Here is a 20,850-nt window from a genome sequence, read left to right on the forward strand (position 1 = left end):
AATAGTGTCAAAACAAATAATTTTTGCTAATTTTTATTATTTCACTAAAAAATTACATAAACAGTCAATGTATAAAACAAAGTTTATCCACAACAATAATAGTAAATTAGTAACAATAACGAACTACTATTAAACTAGTTTAAAAAAAATAACGAAAAAAAGGTACTAAAAAAGAAGAAGGAAAAAACAGAGAGAGAAAAACAAAAAGAAAGTGTTTTTGGCGGGATACAGCAAATTCATTCGAACCTTGAATAGACGTCGCGCGGGCATAGTTAACATCTGCCTTTGTCTTTGCAAATCGCACCCTACAAAGAAGAGAAGAGAAAAGAGTTTCAGAATTCAGATAGAACCCACGACGACATCTTTCGCCGTCGTTTCGAGATGGACGCGGATCTGAAGTCGGCGAAGGCGGCGTACCGGAACGCCAAGGCGGAGGGAAACCACCGAGAGGAGGCGCGGTGGGCCAACGTCATCGGCGACATACTCAAAAACCGAGGAGAGTACGTCCAAGCCCTCAAATGGCTCCGAATCGATTACGAAATTTCGCTCAAACACTTACCGGAAAAGCATTTGCTCCCAACTTGTCAATCCCTTGGCGAAATGTATCTCCGCCTCGAACACTTCTCCGATGCCCTAATTTATCAGGTCAGCGCTTCACTTCTTCCTCCCAAAACCCTAATTGACACTTTCCTTTTCAACACTGAGAGTTTTTTCGGTTACAGAAAAAGCATTTAGATCTTGCGAGGGACGCTGGCGACGTCGTTGAGCAACAGCGGGCGAGCACGCAACTCGGTCGCACTTACCACGAGCTCTTCTCGCGATCGGAGCACGACCACAACTCAATTCGCAACGCGAAGAAGTACTTCAAGTCCGCGATGGATCTCGCGGTGAAGCTCCAGGAGAATCCTCCAAACAGCAAGTCCTCTTTTCTCAAGGAGTACATCGACGCGCACAACAACATAGGCATGCTGGAGATGGATCTCGACAACTTGCATGAGGCGCGGAAGATTTTAACTAGAGGATTGGAGATTTGTAATGACGAGGAGGTCGCTGAATTCGATGATGGCCGCAGTAGACTCCACCACAACCTTGGGAATGTGTATATGGAACTTAGGGATTGGGATAAAGCTAGGAAACACATTAGAACGGATATTGTGATTTGTAACAGAATTGGACATGTTCAAGGGGAAGCCAAGGGGTATATTAATCTTGGTGAAGTGAATTACAGGACTCAGAAGTATGAAGATGCAAGTGCTTATTACGAGAAGGCGCTTGGTTTGGCAAAGAGCTTGGAGGATGAGGATGCTTTGGTAAGGCAAATCGAGCAGAATATTGAAACTGTGAGAGAAGCTGTTAAGGTAATGGCTGATATAAAGAAAGAGGAGCAGAGCCTTAAGAAGCTCAAAAGAGATATAGCCACTGCCAGAGGGACACCAAATGAGCGCAAATTCTTGCTGCAGCAGAATGCAGTTCTTGAGCGTTTGGTTGAGAAAGCAAGGATGATCTCTGCGTGGGAGAAGGTATTGGTTCTATCTTTGGGTTCGCTTATCATGATTCTGTTAACCAAATGATGTCTGTCTTGGAATGGCTATTTTGTCTGGAATTTTTTCAGATTTGATGAGGCAATTCATAATTTTTCCGATACACCGAGCGTGTTTCATTTCTTTAGTATGATCAATTTTTATTTACCATGTTTAGGACACAAATGCTTAACCTGCATGGCTTATGTTCTATCGTATTAATTTCTCCATTTGACCTTCTACTACTCCCTTTTGTTTCACTTGAAGAAGTCTTCTAGGTTTTGTCTATTAATGTTGCTTTAAGGAACAGATGTACACATGCTCACGGTTTGTTAGTTATGGATTAAGCATAGATTCATTGAAGTTGTTTCAAGCATGGTTTATTTCATTGCGCATTTTATTCAATTGAAAAGCCTTTCGTGATTTACTTTAAGGAAAATGTAAGACTTTGTTCAGTAATATATTGAAGTTTGAGATTCATGCACATGCACGTATTTCTCTCAAATCAGTAGGTATAATTATATGATGTTTTCCTCCCCATTTGATAATTTAATGACCTATATTATGTGGTGAATGCAGAGACTTTTTCAAGCTATGGTATGTTTAGTAATTCCTTAAGTGTGACCTTTCTTACTAAACAATGTTTTGTTTAGCATTGTGAATTTGCAAAGGAGAAGAAGAAAATAGCAAGTGAACTCTGTGATAGGCAGAGACTGGCTGATTCATATCTGGATGTTGCAGAATCATACCATAAACTCAGAAAATTCAACAAAGCAATCAAGTGGTACAAAAAGAGTTGGGAAATGTACAAAAATATTGGTAACTTAGAGGTAACCTTTTCATCATTCTATGACATTTTTAACACTTTCTTTTTTCCTCCTTTTCAACCTAACCTTATTCAATATATCACAAATCTGAATTTAGAAACATCCAAGATTATTTCAAATAATTGGTAATATGAATTCATGTTTGATTAATTGATTCTACTTATTTTTGGAGAAACAATCACTTGTTTCTTTTAGCTTCTTGAAAGAGCTTTTGAAAAATAAGCAATTATTTTTCTAGAATTAAGCTGAGCAAAATATGCTTTGAGTATATTGCAAAATGAGGGTTTAAAGACTCCAAGCCACTAATCATACATTCAATCTTCAAAATCTATATGATTCAGCCTATAATTTATATACAAAATCAAGAGAAAGTAACTTTGAATACATCCATTATCCATACACACAAAACATGAAAATTCTGAGATTTAGTTGCCTGCTATCAATGAAACATGGACACTTCAAAAGAGGAGCATTGTACATGTCAGGAGAAATTAAGTAATAGAGCAATCAAACTAAAACATAGCTTGTGACACTGAAATTAAGTCTATGCAGTAAGATTTATTTTGGAAATGCTTAATAATAAAATCGTGGTAAATGAATGTATTATACTCACTGTACATAAGAATTTCTTCCTTGTTATGTTAGTCTGACATGACATTTCAAATCCTGATAGAACACTTAAATTTTTGTATGCATGTCAATATCCTAGGTTACTTAGTATCCAAAGATAAATGTAGGTGAAATAGTTTGTTTCATTGTTTTGTGTGTGTGTTGTCACTTGGTTAATTCTTATGCTTTGCTAATAATGATTATAGGGGCAAGCAATGGTGAAAATTAATATTGGTAATGTTTATGATTCTACTGAAAGTTGGAGAAAAGCATTGGATGCATTTCAAGAGAGCTACAGGTAATAATAACCATATAACTTTACTGGATGATTTTATTTCTTGAAATTAGTGAACTTATGGAAGACGAAATAGTTTGTAATTATAACGGAATCTCCAAGTAGCTGAATTTATGTTGAACACAATAGTTTCCTCATGCTTGATGCAACCTGGTTGGGGGTACCGCTATTGTTTTGTGAATCATGAAAGAAAATTATTAGAACAAGATTTTTCTCATCATGTAATTTCCATTCATTCCTGTGTTGATGACCTAGTCATACTGGTTTCTTTACAATTTTCAGAAGTCATGTCTTTGATAAAATATGTTGGCTGTTATAATGTTATTATCAAAAGTCAATGCTGCTTGCAGTTGCAGTCAATACTAGAATGAAACTTGGCAACCTACTTGTCTAATACTTATATGACTTAACCTTGATGGGACTTTCTTAAAAAATACATCCATGTTGGCATCCTTTTGATGGCCTTATATGAACTGCATCATTGATTTGATTCCATCATATTGCAGTATCGCTGTTGAAGCAGACCTCCCTGATGTGCAACTCGCTGCCTTGGAAAATATGCATTATAGCAACATGATAAGATTTGATGATGAGGATGAGACAAGGTAACTGATCCATGGAAGTCTGTTTCCTTATATATACATTACTTGCAGTTTCATTGAATTATTCACGGATATCCATCTTGTATTCAAACCTCTGGTGGCCAAAATCTCATATCCTGCAAACTGAATCCATTATATTGTTTACATTATTCTTAGAATGTGGGCTTGACCCTAACTCCCTAAAAGCTAGCTCATAGGATAAGGGTTGTCCTCCACTTATATACTCTATCTTGACACTATTTCTAGCCGATGTAAGACTTGATTTTTTTCCAATACACCCCCTCACACCCAACACTTTTGGGCTTGATGCGTGGATAATATGGTGGGTGATCCTTTTAATGGATCTAGGATAGGCTCTGATACTATCTTAGAATGTGAATTTGTGTCTAACTCAAACTCAAAACTAGCTCATAGGGTGAAGTCGGTGAGGGTGGTCCTCTACTTATATACACTATCTTGACACTATTTATTGTCGATGTGAGACTTGGATTTTTTTTCAATAATTATCACGGGTTCTTTTGATGGACATGTAATATTAATGCTGATCAATTGTGATCTTTTATAGGAGGTTGAATCTTCTAATTGATAAGCTGAAGAAATTAGAAGAAAAAGAGGCAGAAGCTAAAAGTATGCCAGAGGATTTTTGCTCTGAAACTGATACTGAAGCAGATGAGTGTCTGTCAAACAGTGGGTCTGATGATTTTTGCTTTCCAAAGACAATTTCTCGATCAAAAACTCTGACTACTGGAGAAGAATTGAAAGAGGACGCACCTCTTATGTCACTCTATCAGTCCTTAAAAGGCTCATCCAAAAAGAAAGCAGGCCACAAAGAAAGTCTTGCCAACTCTACCAAGCAAGATGAGCATTCACCCAGTAGTCTGAAAAATCAAACCAGTGATCATCAGACAGTTGTTGGTCGTAAACGTGTCCGTGTAATTCTTTCTGATGATGATGATGATGAAGTCGAGTGTTCAAGCAGAAAGGATCATAATTGCCCGGTAGAGGACTTGCCCACTTATGATGCCAGTATGTTTTCTTTGTTATTTGCTTTGCTCTGTCCCAAAGATTCCCTTATAGTTATTATATATTGATTGATGCTTGCCTGATTGCAGTTAAGAGTAAAGCCAGTCCTTGTAAATTTCAGGTAAAGAAATCTCCACTTAGTTGTGTGTGTGTGAGCTCTGCTCAAATATCACCGTGTGAATGGCTAGCCTTTTTGGTTTTTGCGATGGCAGGTTATCTCAGAAAATGGATCCAAGACTGCAATTAATGTTGAAGAAAGTAGTAGTTCTTTCAAATGTTGGAGTCCACATAGAGCCACAAAATCTGGCAGACATTCCAGGTCTTTTAGCAATGATATAGTTGCTGAACCTGATTTTCCTGGTGGTTCTAAATGTGACACTGATGTCTCTGGCAAACAAAATGATATTACCCAGCCTATGTTGCATCATTCCCAAAATGACGTGAGTTCTACTGTTATGACGTGAACATGAATATATTTGGGGTTTGTGCTTTTGCCAAATTGTCATGATCATCTAATGGATATCATCCTAACTTGCTGCCTGTAAATTTTCTAGCTCCAGCAATATGTTACATGCCGGATTGGGAATGACCTAATACGTGTAGAAGCATCCTTGTGTACCACTGGTGACCAGTTGAACATTGACTCTTTGAAGGCTGTAGTTGCTTGCTTATATTATCTACAATTTCCAACTGAAAAGAGATCAGAGGGTATGCAGTTCCTACTTTTAAGTTTTTCGGTCAGTTAATAATATTAGCATAGGTCTCCAGTTGACTTGAAAATTAATTTGGTATGAATTGTATAAAAAATAAGAAGGAAGTTGGTTTGGGTTATTCTGGCTTTGCATATAAATGGTGACAGATGCTCCGTGTTGTAATAAATAAAAGAGCAGTGCTCCTCTGTTCAAAAATCTCAATTAGGGAAAAAAATAATCAAAGCCAGGATTTACGGTTAATTTCTTGTATGTTTTTCATTACGTATTCTTCAGGCATGGATTAAACTTTACTTTCAACATGGATTGGTTAATTCTTTCCTTAAGTGATAATTCTTGTTTTCTTTGATTGCATGTCTGAATTTTTTCTTAATTCGTATCTAGATGAAAAATTTAAATGTTTTTTTTTTAAATACAAATGCTTCTACCAGGATTTTGGATTAAATAGTTTTGGTAAAGCAATTGGTTGGCCAAACTCAGATATTGAGGTATAGTAGATAAGTACACAAGTGACAGCATAAGTTTGCCTATGTATTGACTGTAGTTGTTAGGGACCAAACAAACAGTAGACAACTTACACAGAACAAGAGAAGAAAATGTAACGAGTGAGAATTATTCTTGCTCAAAAGAAAAATGAGCACAGGAGGAATCATAATTCCCCTGCCCAGAGCTCAGCTCCTACAAAGAGGGAAATCCTCTCTGCCCCTAACAGAATGATGATTTCTCCCCATACCCTCTCTCTCCTCTCACCTCCCTCTAAATACTCAAAGTCCACTAACTATCACTCGAGCATTCTGTTACACCCAAAGCCACCTCAGCAGCACTCTTCACACCCCTATTCACACCTCGAGCCCTATCGGTTGTGTACTTATCTCTTTCATGATTTTAAGTTTCCTATGGATCAAATTTTGTGCTCTAGCAATTAGGCTTGGATGGAGGCACCAAACATGAGACACTGCTTGAGACTTGCATTGTCACACTGCAAGATCCAACATATAGATGTTTGAAAAATGTTGCTATATATAAACTGGTTGTGTCTTGTACTGCATAGGAGTTAACTTTTTCCAACACTAGCAGCGGGCACAGGAAGCATTTATATTGCATAGATTAGATACTGGTGTCCAACATGTGAAACAATATCAAACTATCAAGCAACTGATTCCATTCTTCAGTATTTGATTATTAAGTTGCAGTTTTATCAACTCCCTTGTTATATCAACTTTTTATTTATTTATTACAGTTTTCCTTCAGTTGATTTTTTTTCGTGCCAACTGTACTTACTGTAGAAGTGTCTACTGGAATTGTGTGTCATTCAGCACACACACACAACTCTTATTTATAATCAGAAATATTTACAAATAAGGGAAACTTATCTAATCTCTAATATTAAGGAAACTAATCTGATCTTGTAATCCCTAATGATTAGCTAAGATATGATTTGATTTAATCAACCTTAATAGATCTCCACAATATCTTTAACACTTACAAATTGATACATAGGTTTGTTGCCCATTATTGAGCATATAAAATGTGCTGGAAGAGATCTAGAATCCCTGGAAACTGTTGAACATCTTAAGGAAGTTTTGGGAAATGACATGGTTGAAGCTTCCGTTGATGGTATGTGATACTCATGCTTTATGTTAATTCAGTGGTATCGCCATTTAATTTTTTTATGCCATGTCCTTGATCTTTTTTTCTTATTGGCTTCTTTTCAAGGACTTTTATCTTCAATATAAAACTACTTGCACATATGTTGACATAAATATTTGAATCTCTAGACTAGTTGCAGCATGGTTGATGGTTGTTATCTATAGAGAAAAATTAAAATTAATTTGACTCATCACTTGATATTCATTGATCTTGCAAATTGCAATTTATGTAAGCAATAGGCATAGGAAGTTGACAGCTGAAGATGCATGAATCATTTGGAAAGGCAGTTATAGGCTTCTGCTGTATTGAAGCTGTATTCAACATCAATTTTTAGCTTTCCACTATCTATGTCCAAGTGAGACGCAAATGATTTTTATCCTTTACAGGATGGATTCACAAGGGCCTGATAAAAATGTATGTAGACCACTGCAAGGAGTTGTCAGAGGTACCGAACATCAAGGTATTGAAGAAGCTTTACAATTTAGAGGTAAGGGGGATCTTAGCTGTATCAATTCTTTCATAGCCACTGCACAGTCAGTGACAAATAAGCCTTCTCATTTTCAGATGTTGGACTGAATTTGTTTCTTAATTTTTTAATATACAACTGCTTTTGGCTTTTATTATTGTCAACAGGTTTCAGATGACGAAATTGTTGTGTCTGACTGCGACCTTCAAGACTTGTCTATTACACCATTGATAAATGCACTGCATTCTCAAAAGTCATTTGCAATGCTTGACCTCTCTCACAATTTGTTAGGTACATACATTTTTTTTATTCTTTTTTCTGGTTTGTGGTCTTTTTTGCTATAGATTCTGCTGTATTTGTCTTGTCAGAAAATCATCTAGTAGTTGCCTTTTCTTTTCTTATGCTTCCTCTAGAGGAACCGTTTTTTATGGTTCTCAAATTTCATCGACTACGTCTGTTAATCAGTACTTTTGTTGGTGATTAATGAAAGGTTTGAAAACTAAAACCATGAAAAGAATTAAAATAGATAAAAATATAATGTGGGAATCTATTGAATAGTTTTAGCCTTTTATTGAGTTGATAATATTTTAGGAAATGGAACAATCGAGAAACTGCAAAAGGTGTTCACAGCATCAGGACAATCTTATGGTGGCTTAACTCTGGATTTGCATTGCAATCGATTTGGCCCAACATCATTGTTTCAGGTATGATACTACTTGCAACCATTTTGATGTTTACTTGTTTCTCTTCCCCTTGTTTTATGTTTCTAACTTTGAGGTTTAAAATGATGGTTGCTCTATACCTTCTATTACCAAAAAATATCTCAAATATAAATTCATAAATATAATGGATGCATACATTTGATGTTAATTGTGATATTTTCTGAAAAAGAAAATGAATTATCAGGTCTTAAATCACCAAAATATCAGCTAAGTTCACCTGCCTTGTCCCAACCAAAGCATTTTTTCAATAACTTTCAAACTATAAACTATCTAGTATGTACACAAGGGTAATCTATTTATACAATTCTTGATTAATAGAATAAAAGAATGCTTATCTATTTTTGCACGATGAATCTCAAATTTGCTAATATATTAACTTGTTCCTGTCAGATTTGTGAATGTTCACTGCTATTTGATCGACTAGAAGTGCTTAACATTTCTGGAAACCGTCTTACTGATGCATGTGGATCTTATCTTTCAACAATATTAAAAAACTGTACAGGTAAGCTGCATGACATGAAGCTCTGCCAATTTGAATATTGTTTTTCTTATTTTCTGAAGAATGCTGATTTCCATGTCCTTCCCTTCTCTTCTTTCTATTACAATGTTGTTAAATGGTGATGCCATGGAGGAATGGTGTGGCGAAATTTTTGCCTACTGCCATAGGAAATTTGTGAAGGGTGACCTGCCATGGCGGTGCCATAGGCCACAATGGCTTGTTTATATGGCGGAATTTATGCTTTCTGCCATCCACCATTGACAACACTGTTCTAGTATAAATGGTCTCACTCTGAGCTATGAAAATGTTTATATGAAATTTATGCTATGATGCACTTATGGTCTCTCAAATGTGCTTGTATGTGGATTCCTGCTGTAGATATCTCCCTACTATTTACTTACTTTCTGTTGTGTAGCTCTTTGTAGCTTGAATATAGAGAACTGTTGTGTCACATCCAGAACTATTCAAAAAGTTGCGGATGCATTGGACTCTACATCTGTTCTTGCCCATCTATGTATAGGTATGATGAATCTATCATTCTCTTCAAATCCCTGATACAAGTAATCTTACAATTTATGGGTAATCTAATTTTGACAGGATACAACAGCCCTGTATCTGGAAATGCTATAGTTAATCTTGTGTCCAAGCTTTCTACTCTGAAAAGGTAAAATCAATTGTACCAACGTCACCATCCATCTCCATGTATCATCTTTACATAAATTGTATTTTCTTAGAGCATACATAAATTTAAATTGAATTTGCCCATTATAGGTTTTCTGAGTTGAATATGAGTGGTCTAAAACTAGGCAAACCAGTTGTCGATACCCTTTGCAAGCTTGCAGGGACCTTAAATTTGTCAGGACTAATACTTGGAGGCACGGGTGTTGGAACTGTGAGTAAAACCTATCTCCAACTGTGTTCACGTATTATGGTTTATTCTAGCATGCTTTGACTTCCTGGTCTTCTGATGAGAGGTAATATTCTGCAGGAAGGGGCAATTAAATTAGCAGAATCATTGCTCCAAGGGACTGAAGAGCTTGTGAAACTTGACCTATCATATTGTGGTCTAACATTTAACTTTGTTTTAAACACCAGTGTTAATTTTTTTTGTTCCATCCTAGAGCTGAACCTGGAAGGAAATCCTATCATGCCTGAGGTTTGTTGCCTCTAACTGGATTTCTATTGCTAATATTATTGTAATGCATGTTTCCTTGGCTGGTTTTATTTGAGTGTCACTATGTATTGCCGTAACACTCAGAATAGAATCTGGCTTCTCATACCATTTCTTTACCCTTAAAAACACTAGTTTGCAGTTTATAGATTTAGGTATAGCTGTGGTGTTTTAGTGAAAATTTTGAGCTTAACCAGTTTCTTATCCATGGTTTGTTTAAATTCTGTAATGAATGCAGGGCAGCAATACTTTATTTTCTCTTCTTGTAAACCCACAGTGCTGTCTCAAAGTTTTGGTCCTTAAAAAGTGTCAACTTGGGCTTGCAGGAATTCTTCACATAATCGAGGCTCTGGCAGGTAGGCATTAAATTATATTTGGTTGTTAGTTCATTTTTTACGACTACTATTGTTTGATGATGTTGTTTCTTTTATCAGAGAACAGCTGCCTTGAGGAACTTAATGTTGCTAATAATTCTATTCCGAAGGAAGTTTCTGCTCTACAATATGATTTATCGGTAAAAAGCTGCTCACAAAACCAGGAGCAGAAACTTGATACTATGAAAGTTGATGATAATCAAGAGGTCCTTGGCTCTCTAAACAGTGCCGACCATCTACTGGAAGTTGCTGATAGTGAAGATGTTCCAGTAGAAACAGCTGCTTCTGGATTTGACGACAGCTGTGCCAGTTCATGTCAAAGAAATTCATCTCCCGAGTGCCATTTCACGCAACAGTTTTCAATTGCTATTGGTAAGGCAAAGAACTTGCAATTACTAGACCTTAGCAATAACGGTTTTTCTGCACAAGCTGCGGAAGCATTCTATGGTTCGTGGGCGACTTTACGGCCCCTTTCAAGTCAAAACCACATTACTGAGCAGATAATTCACTTCTCAACGAGGGAAAATAAGTGCTGTAGAGTGAAACCTTGCTGCAAGAAAGTTTGATGTTCCCGATCAAAAAAATAAGAGGCAGTTCATCAATCAATGTTCGAGAGCATTTTTATGAATAATAAAAAGGCGATTGCTGCTTTATCTATAACTGTGATATCAACAGCTGAATTTATGCATGTCACACTTTGTAGTGATATAGCACAGGTCCTCCAGTGTCATTTATCATGTAAAGGCTAAAACAATATTCGTGTATATATTATCATGCAGATTGGACTGGCTGACTGTCTTCCCATTTTGATCTGTCATGTTTAATCCATCAAGAAAACAGGTTGTGATGGATAAATTTATCTATAAAATTAAATTTACTAAATTTTATTAGTAAGATTTGAAACTCTGGCCGCGTAGTTCATTTTAAAAGTATAGGATAGCCGAATTAACTATACCCTTAAAGGTAAAAATGATTCTCTCACCTCCGAACGGAAGGATTTGAGATAAATACCAAAGGAAGAGAGAAAACAAATCAGAAAGTTGATAAAAACAAAAGGAGATAAAAAAAAAATAGCGTTAAAAGAATATAAGAGAAATAAAATGTGAAAAAACTAAAACCTTTTTAAAAGTACAGAAAGATGAGTAAAAAAGTTTAGCTAAAATTAAAATTAAATTAATTATAATGTGCATGCTTGGTACCTTATGATAACTTATTCAGTGATCCGCGCGATGGTGGCACTGCAACCACAGTGATTATCCCAATGATATACAAGACCACACATAATGAACAATGATATTTGTTGTCCAAAAAATTAAGCAACGGTGGAAAATAAAATTAAAACATCTCAAATTAATGAAGTAGAGGAAGTAACAAAGGAGAAAATACATTCCCCTAATTACTGAATAGCTCCCCGTGTGGGCAGCAAAAAGAATTACTGAAGAATTAACGCATCTTGATGATGAAACTCATAAATACCAATCAATTATACTCTCTGATCATTCCATACGCTGAAATAATGCTGCACATTAAGCGTGGGTGGGTATCATTCAAAAGTTCCTTTCTAGTATTTACTTCTACCGAATAAGAATCACGAATATTTTGAGTATGAGAAATGATAAATCTCAAAATTAAAAATTAATGATTGGGAATATTCTAAAAATTAAATCTATGTGGAATTATACACATGAAATAATAACATAACAGTTTTTTTTTTTTACTGAATAGTAACAGTTATAACTCTCTTTTTTACATAACAGTTATAACATTCATTGTTATATAATAAATTAAAGAATTAATTGTGAATTTGGTTCCTATAATTTATCAAATGAGTAATTTTAGTTTTTTATTTCAATTGCTCAAATTAAGTTCTTATACTTTTAAAATTAAAGAAAGTTAGTGCATTACCGCATGCTTTGACATTAAACATAGGACTATGACTATATTTGATAAAATGTTTTTAATCAAGGTTAAAATAATATAAGAAAATACACTTAAGAAGATATTATACTTTTATTATGTTAATTAGTGTAATAGTTAAAATAAGTTATCTAATATAAAATTATTCAAAAAATAATAGACAAAATATATGTTGAAATAATAAAATAAATATTATAAATGGTACAATGGTTAAAATAAATATTGTAACATAAAAAATATAAAATATAATAACAAAAAATAAATAAACCTATCATTTATCATTATCAATGTCTTGATTTATAATGCTAAATTAATAAAATAAATAATATAATCATTAAATTAAGAAATATTCAAAATATAATATAAAAAATAAAATAAACTAAAGTAAACTTATCAAAGCATAGCCATAATTAAGCCAGTTTTTTTTTGTTTTTCTTTTTTAACTCATTCATATTGAGGAATTTCACAATCAAAATATTGTAAAGAGAACCTATCAAAAACATTATATGGAGAGTGAAAAAAAATTTAAAAATAACATTATCTGAAGAAAAAGGAAAAAGGTTAGTGTGCAGGTTGTGAAACAAAATAAGGGAGTTACTTAGGAGGAAAAAAGGAGGCATAAACATATGAATGAGTAAAAAAAAAACAATAAAATCCTCATTTATTTAAAAAAGGATACACAAAATTTAATAAATACATTAAAGATAAAAAGAAGAAAATATAAAAACTAGAAACTAGAAGTTCGTGTTTTAAAGAACACTATTTAAGTAACATTTTAAAAAATACTACTTTAAGTAGGGCTTAAAAAAATACTAGAAACTAATGAAAAATTACAAAAAAAATTTACTTATTAAACAATCAAATGAGTTTTAAGTTATAAATTAGCTAAAATACGTTATCCAACATAGTCATATATCACAATAAAATAGGACTATTACGACAGTAATTAGTTTGGTATATTTAGAAAATATATATTATATATAAGTTTAATGTGCAGGAAACTCAAAATGTTAATATATTTACTATTATGATTGATTAATATTATTTAATAAATATTAACCTGTACTTTTTAATATATTTTTATATTAATTATAGGTGAATTACTGCATATTAAATAATTTTATTTTATAAATTTTCAGTTTTATACTTTAGTGATTAAAATAAGATAGTATTCATGCAATAGTATTTTTTTTACATGTCACAAAAAATTAAAATATCCTTATTTTAACAATATCTTGAAAATTATGTTGCATTTCAATATTTTAATTAGATTAAAATAACCTTTTTAATATCTTGAAAATTAATAATGATCATTTTTTTTATATCACTAAAAAAAATTTACATGAATAATAGTACTTTATTTCAAATTTTAGTATAATATAGATTTTATACTATTAAATTAAAAAGATGGTTGCGGCTAATTGTTTATAGAAGTATAATTATATTTAGCATATTTTTTTATTGACATACAAATAAAAAAATATTTTTATTAACAATAATATCTTGTTTCAGTCACTAAAGTATCAAAATAAAAAAAATAGCACAACACAAGTTTATAAAAAAACAAAATTATTTAATATGCAGTGATAAATTATAATCAACAAATATTATGAAAAAGTATAAATTATTGTTTATTTGGTTTTATTATTTATTTAATAATATTAAATATATATGAATTTTTTAATTTTCAATACATTTAACTTATATAAGTATTATTTTCAATATATTTTCATCCAGTCAACAATTATTATATAACAATTGTTGACTGGATGACAATATAAAAAAAAATTACACTGTGAATTTATGTGTTGTTTACTAAAGTTCTACAATAATGTTTATTTACTACTACGTATCTTAAATCAAATTCTATAATATTATTTCTTTATTTCTTTGTATCTTAAATTCTGACTGCTTTAAGGATATATATTATAAGAGTGAGATAAATAAATATGAATTATATAACTATATATATGTAAAGAGTGAGATGATCGACTTTAAGGTTTATAATTAATAATATTTTAGGAAAGAAAATCTAATAAACGAATATAATTATGACCCATGACCCAAATAACAACATAGCTGATAGAAGTCATTGTATTCCTAAAGCAAATGTGTGTGAGTGTGTGTTTTTAAGTCTTGTTACCACAAGTATTAGTGATGTTTCAAACTTTGTTTCCAGTGGTTTTTTGTTTACATAACCTACGACAATCCACCTTTAGTTTTGTTACAACAAATTGAAAGTATTATTAAAATCTATTAGCTAGATGGAACAACACAATTGTTTAGCACCAATCCACCCAGAATGTTCATAGTTGAAAGTGTGAATTTCAGATGAAATTAAATCTATGAGAAACTTCTTGAGATGAACCACTTGGAAGAATTTTAACGTTAAAGTTAGTGATCGTAAAAATTGAAAATTAAATAACATAAAATATGTATTTTATATCTATATCTTTCATGTCTGTCTTTTATTGTTCACCCCTGATCATCTGGTTAGTGTTATTCTTCTGCGTGCAGGTATGTGCGATATGTTTACACAGATTCTCACAATTCTTATATATAATTTCAGCCTCAATTTTAAAACGAGTCATTCATGACTTTTTTAAAATATTTTTATTTAACTAAAAAAATGTTTGAATTCGAGCTCTGAAAACTCTATACATGTAATATTCCACTGCTAACATAAAATATTTAAAAATTAGAAGCCCTGCCTATCCTGATCTACGATATTCTTATTCGAACAACTTATCTTTTCCATTACTTACCAAAAAAATAAAACAAAAACGTAGTCATTACTTATAACTTGTTAGATCTACATAATTATGAGGATAAATTTTTTATCATCACTTCATATCCGGTGGAAAAGTATATTACACCATAATTTGGATGAATACTGTAGTCAAGATGCATAACAACCGGGTTGTCCATCAAATCAATAACTAAGACAATCATTTTTACTTATTAACTTCTATACGCATTTATGATACTCAGGTGTTTTAAGTTTATTAAGTAATAAAAATGTACGCAGACGCTCATGAATGAATAGTACAAAGTATATAATCCACCGAGTTACTGGAATTATTGGATTAATATCAGATACGCATTATATACTATGATTATCTGCTATTGCTTTAACCGTGGGGTCATGAATTCACTTACCATGAAGGTAATCATTTGCAATTATTTAATCCGTTTGATTAATATAGAAATATGGCTTGACAATAAATGTCCCTTCTCTCCATCATTCATGGGCCTACAATTACAGGGCACATGAATGAAGCCACAGAAACCTGATTAGAGATCCTAGCAAATGAGAGTTGAGTCAGAATGTTGCATTATGTCAAAAAAAAAAAAAAAAGATATTGCATCATCCTAATCCTAATCCTTAAATAAACAAAACTTTTTTGAAAACGATTAAAGCGACAATATTTTAGAAGTTGAATGTTCATTATTCTCTTCCTTTAAACGACAAACGTGGGAAAAGCATGCGGTCTTAGGTTTTTAAAACTATGATTAACAATATTTTTAAACCACAGTTAGAATCCAAAAATGAACCCCCGTTGAACTGTATTCTTAATTCCCTGATAAAGTGCCTGCGAAGCTTTTTTATTCTTATATTCTGTGTTTATTTATGGTATAATGGTACTTGTTGCCTTGAAATAGGGATCTTGGTACTCTTCAGCTGGTAGTCTAATTAACGATCAAGAAAATTAAATATCAAAGGGGCAAATTGAAGGGTCTATTCCTTAATAAATACCAATGTTAAGTGAAGTTTGACCGGGACAACATAACACTCGAAATTAGTATAGATATGAACAGCACACCGACACGGTACAAAAAATTAATGGTGCTAAGGTGAAGGGACCCCTAGACTAGTTGGATATTGGAAAGATGAAATCAGAACAAGTTTCAGACAAATCTTTTTCCAGAATTAGAATTCATATAATCCATTGACATTTCTATATCACATAGGATATTCGGGATAAGGGTTTGCCTGATCAGTCTTACAAATGGAAATGTACCCTCCAGCCTCATTGGTGATATTATTCTTAATTTCATTACCAATTTCTACGTGGGGACACAGAGTAATGACCTTGAAATAGGGATGCTGTTTACTATAATTAATAATATCTTCTTCTTTCCCCTAGTTTTAGCTACGGAACCAGGTTTTTTGTGGCATGTCATTAAAATGTGAGTCACAAAGACACAGTGTTTTGTTGAAATTAATGAAAATTGAATTATAGGTTGTTTTTTCAATCAATCAATAAATAAAGACTTTTAGCAAAAGGTCATTTAATTCTAAGATCATTGCGTCATAGTTAGGTAGTATGAGGTATGGGATGCGTATGGGATGAGATTCATGAGCTGTGTTTTTCTAATTTAGAAAAAATATTGTGAAAATGAACCTTTGAAGGATTCAATAATCTCGTATTTAGGACTTGGGCTATGCATTAATTTAAAACTTCAAAGGGGGCACAGAAGGAAGTACTTTATACTTTCCATTGATTTCTAATTATTTCAACTAAACCAAAGAGACAATGACAGACTCCCACATCACAACATAGTTCTTTATAATTGGTAATTTGTATCGTAAAGAAATGAAAAACCAGCAAGCAGATTGAAATGAGGAATCTAAACGATGATAATACTCCAGCATATTTATAACAGAGATAAAAGAAGAAAAAACTAATTTATCTCTCGTTTCCTCATGAATCATGATGTCTTTCCCTGTGGAAACCAATGGAACTTCATTTTTTGTAGACATTATCCAAAGTAAGGCATGCTGATAATACTTTTTTTTTTTTTTTTACTTAGGAGAGAAAGGGTACAACATTAAGATCTCTGAAAAAACAAATTAGAAAAAGAAAAATATAACTTTAAGAATTAAGATGGAATGCTAGCTCGCAACTATATATAAACTATTCAATATATTGATTGGATTCAGCTCATAAATTTTTGAACTCACCTTTAATTAAATGAAAAAATTCGAACGAAATTCAAAGTATTTTTAGTTCAACATAAGCAAATTTAATATTCAACGAATTTATCGAGCAAATTAAATTAGCGGTAAACATTTTGCTAGACCACAATCTGAACTTTGATTCGAGTTTGACTTTCGTATCTGTTCCATATATGAAAAAGAAAAGCTGCAAAATTAGAAGATTGGAATTCTATAATCCTTGAGCGAGAAAGTATTATAATTTTATAATTATCACTAAAATGATATTATTCCTCAAATAACATGCTTTAGGTCGAACTTCTTTTCTCCTTTTTTTCCAAAGATCGTAAGAAGTTATGATGACATGAAATAATAACCTATACCAAAGTTTTGGCGTTAATTGGGCATATTCACAAGTAACACCGCATAAAGCATTTTGCTTTTTATCATTACAGATATACCCGAAGATTCGGTGGTTTTATTTTTATTTTTATTTTCCTTTTATTTATATATTGAACTCGTGTATACTATATACACTGCCATTGTAGCACTCGTGTGTGATATACAGAGATAATAATAATCCTCGAAAATCTTGAATCAATTATTCAACAGTATAATGTATAGGTACAAACACATATGTTTATTTATGCATATCAAATCAAGAAAGCAACACACGCAACCGCACGCATCGCATGACACTGATATCACCTTACCCGAGTTCAATGCTGCTCGCACACGGGTAATTTCAACAGGGTAGGTTTCATGCCAGCCACAACTTGTTTGTACTACCAATGAAAAAGAAAGTGTTTATTCAATATTAAATATTAATCACTAAACTTATTCATAAACTTTAAAAAGAAATATCTTCATTATAATGTAAGGTTCAATTTAATTTGTAAAACACCTCGTGAATACTGGTTCTGTATGTTAATCACCGATTTCATTTGCTCCAAAAGAAAAATATTGCCGAATTTCCACTGTAATTTACCCCCTTTCTTCTTGAATAATAACTAGAAGAAACACAACACATGCATGTCTAATACTATAGCACTGTTTGAACATTGTCTAATGGAGACACTTGATGTCGTGTATACAGCAGCACAACATTTAAACTACGTATCTGAAAATTCTATGAAGCTGTTGATCATTTCATTGTTTATATTAATTGATTCTCACTCCAAAAAAAAACAAAAAAAAAAATTAGAAACTAAATTAAACAACCATGACTTCCTCCTTTTCAAGTAACAAGGAGAGAAATCCATATCCATCTAACAGATCATACCCATTACATCCCTTGAAACAAAATAACATCATCATCAAACGTAAAGACAATGAATATCTCACTAAGAAGCCCTGCCATGTACATTAGTTAATCACTTTTCCTTGTTCTTAATAAAGAAAGGTGGAGAAGAAGGAGGAGAAAATAAAATTAATATAAAAATAAGAACCCAGAGGATCACCTTAACCCAAAACAAAACTACTATATATTCTGCGTATGATCCTCAGGGTGATCTCCAACTTCTTAAGCCAATGTCATTGTGTTTCCTTGAAGGAGTTGAATACGGTATAGGCATCCTTTTAGGCAAGAACCCAGAGAAGTGGCCATGATGTTGTGATTTGGGCTTGAATTTGAAGACGGTTGTTGTGGCTCTAGAACCATGGCAGTGACCCAATAAGAAGAGAAACAAGAACAACCACATGATAACTAGAATCAGAGGTCTCCTATGAAAAACCATGTTGTATTGTATCACTAATAACTCACTTTGGCGAAGACGTGTACAAGATGGTGGCGAAGATGTGGTTGAAAGAGCCTATCTTTTTGATGGGCTAATATATGCCACAAAATTGCGTGTGTGTGATAACAAGTTGTGGTCGTGTTGGAGGGTTCATGTGGCGGGTGATTTGGTGAAGAGAAAGAGTGGAAACTGGGGATAAAGCGATATTGAGTCGAGTCAAAAGGAGAATTCAGATGGTTCTACAAGGAGTAGAGTATAGTGTTAGAAGAAGCAGAAAGTTGAAAAGGGTGTAGAGAACTTTTTGGAACGGGTCTTATGGGGTGGAGTGATAATTATAATAATGAAAACACATTTATTTATTTTTATTTTTATTTTAAATGAGGAGGGGGGAACAGTAGTACGTGAGGTACAAAGAGAAAAGCAAATAAAAATGGGATTTGTTGCCGAGAAAAGAAAGATATTGAATTTGAAGGGTTATGTCATCTTTTTTGTGGTTTGGTGAGTGTATGGACCCACTCCTTTATTAATGGCCGACTAAGGAACTGAGAACTGTTGTTTTAGACCCCTCCATTACTGGAAAAACTTGTCCATTTGCCATAGAACCTTTTTCTAGGCTCTGATTTTAAGTGCTTTCTCTGCTTCTCTCTGTCTTTAACCCATTCCCTTAATTAAAGGTGCCTTGTCATTGTGCACCAACAGTAACTGAATGAACTACCACTACTCACTCTCCTGCTCCTACATTCTCACTTTCAATTCGATTATACCTAGATTTTCACTTTCACAACAAAATATATATATATATATATATATATATATATATATATAGGGAGACCACACCGTAGACCCCCATCCATTTATCCACTTTGTCACTCTCAACTCACAACCCGACATACCCCATGCATTTTTTAATTAAGGAACAATATTAGTTTTAATACTCATGATTTCTTGATGTTTTTTTTACTATGTTCTTGTCTTTTTAATGCCTACAATGACTCCTTGCAGGATATACAACGTGTAATGTGTTTTCTTTTAGTAGGTGTACCCTCGTAGGTCTTAAAAGGATAAGACTCGTGTGAAATTTTAAAAATGACATGGCTGTGATTATAATTTCTCCCAAATTTGAGATTTTCCTTATGGAACAAAGTTTTTAAATTTTAAAATGATTATTTTCTCTTTATAAACCTAACTCTAAATAATGATAAGTATATTAAGGATGATACATTTAAAATACGAATAATATATTCATATGTTTCGTCTTTTTTAAAAAAAATAATAGATATTTTGTTTTGTTTAATTATAAAATATTCAGACAATTAAATGACCTTTTTTTATTTCTTTTCATTTCATTATCTGTCATCAATCAAAACATAGCTGAAATGATTCAAAGTAACCAACCCCATTTCCCTGTTTCAGGTATTAATCAATTAAAGAAATTAAAAACCCAAGAATTATTTAATTATGTTCTCTAATCTCAAACTCAGAGGCAAGCTCTATTGGTCAAATTTTTTTGAAATACTAACATTCTGTTTGAGAGGACTTCAAATTATATCTACTTGAATTGAATGCGAGGTCCAAGTGATTAGCAAATAGCAAGCATGTAAAGACAGAAAAGTGCACGCCCCAATTCCAAGCAGAAGAGAATTAAATGCGATGTCAGGGCTTTAGGGTGGACCCATTCTTCTTCCTTTCTAACTAAGCTGATCACTCAGTCAGCATAGTAGTTCATTAACCCTTTGTGTTGTAGCACCTGTGACAGAGGCAGTGCTCTTTCAATGCTCCCACTCAGTTCA

At 32.9% G+C, this 20,850-nt stretch overlaps 1 protein-coding gene across 3 annotated transcripts; it reads left to right on the forward strand.

Moving 5' to 3' along the window:
• The first annotated feature begins 29 nt into the window (after positions 1-29).
• On the forward strand, positions 30-11,350 carry LOC100805682 (protein TONSOKU). 3 transcript variants are annotated; one of them, XM_006585260.4, is made up of 20 exons: positions 38-645; positions 723-1,520; positions 2,174-2,350; positions 3,163-3,254; positions 3,758-3,856; positions 4,419-4,879; positions 4,966-4,997; positions 5,089-5,316; positions 5,437-5,584; positions 7,087-7,203; positions 7,623-7,723; positions 7,870-7,993; positions 8,294-8,406; positions 8,815-8,926; positions 9,339-9,443; positions 9,521-9,587; positions 9,695-9,815; positions 9,912-10,079; positions 10,333-10,450; positions 10,529-11,350. In XM_006585260.4, the coding sequence occupies exons 1-20, from the start codon at positions 382-384 to the stop codon at positions 11,032-11,034; spliced, it is 3,951 nt and encodes a 1,316-aa protein (XP_006585323.1). In that variant the 5' UTR covers positions 38-381; the 3' UTR covers positions 11,035-11,350. The 3 variants fall into 3 exon arrangements, with proteins under 3 accessions (XP_025985410.1, XP_006585323.1, XP_003532859.1); XM_003532811.5 differs by having other exon boundaries at positions 40-645; positions 5,431-5,584; XM_026129625.2 differs by lacking the exons at positions 10,333-10,450; positions 10,529-11,350 and having other exon boundaries at positions 30-645; positions 9,912-10,094.
• The last annotated feature ends 9,500 nt before the right edge of the window (positions 11,351-20,850 follow it).

Source organism: Glycine max, chromosome 8, assembly GCF_000004515.6.
Source record: "Glycine max cultivar Williams 82 chromosome 8, Glycine_max_v4.0, whole genome shotgun sequence".
In the NCBI taxonomy this organism is placed as follows: Eukaryota; Viridiplantae; Streptophyta; class Magnoliopsida; order Fabales; family Fabaceae; genus Glycine; species Glycine max.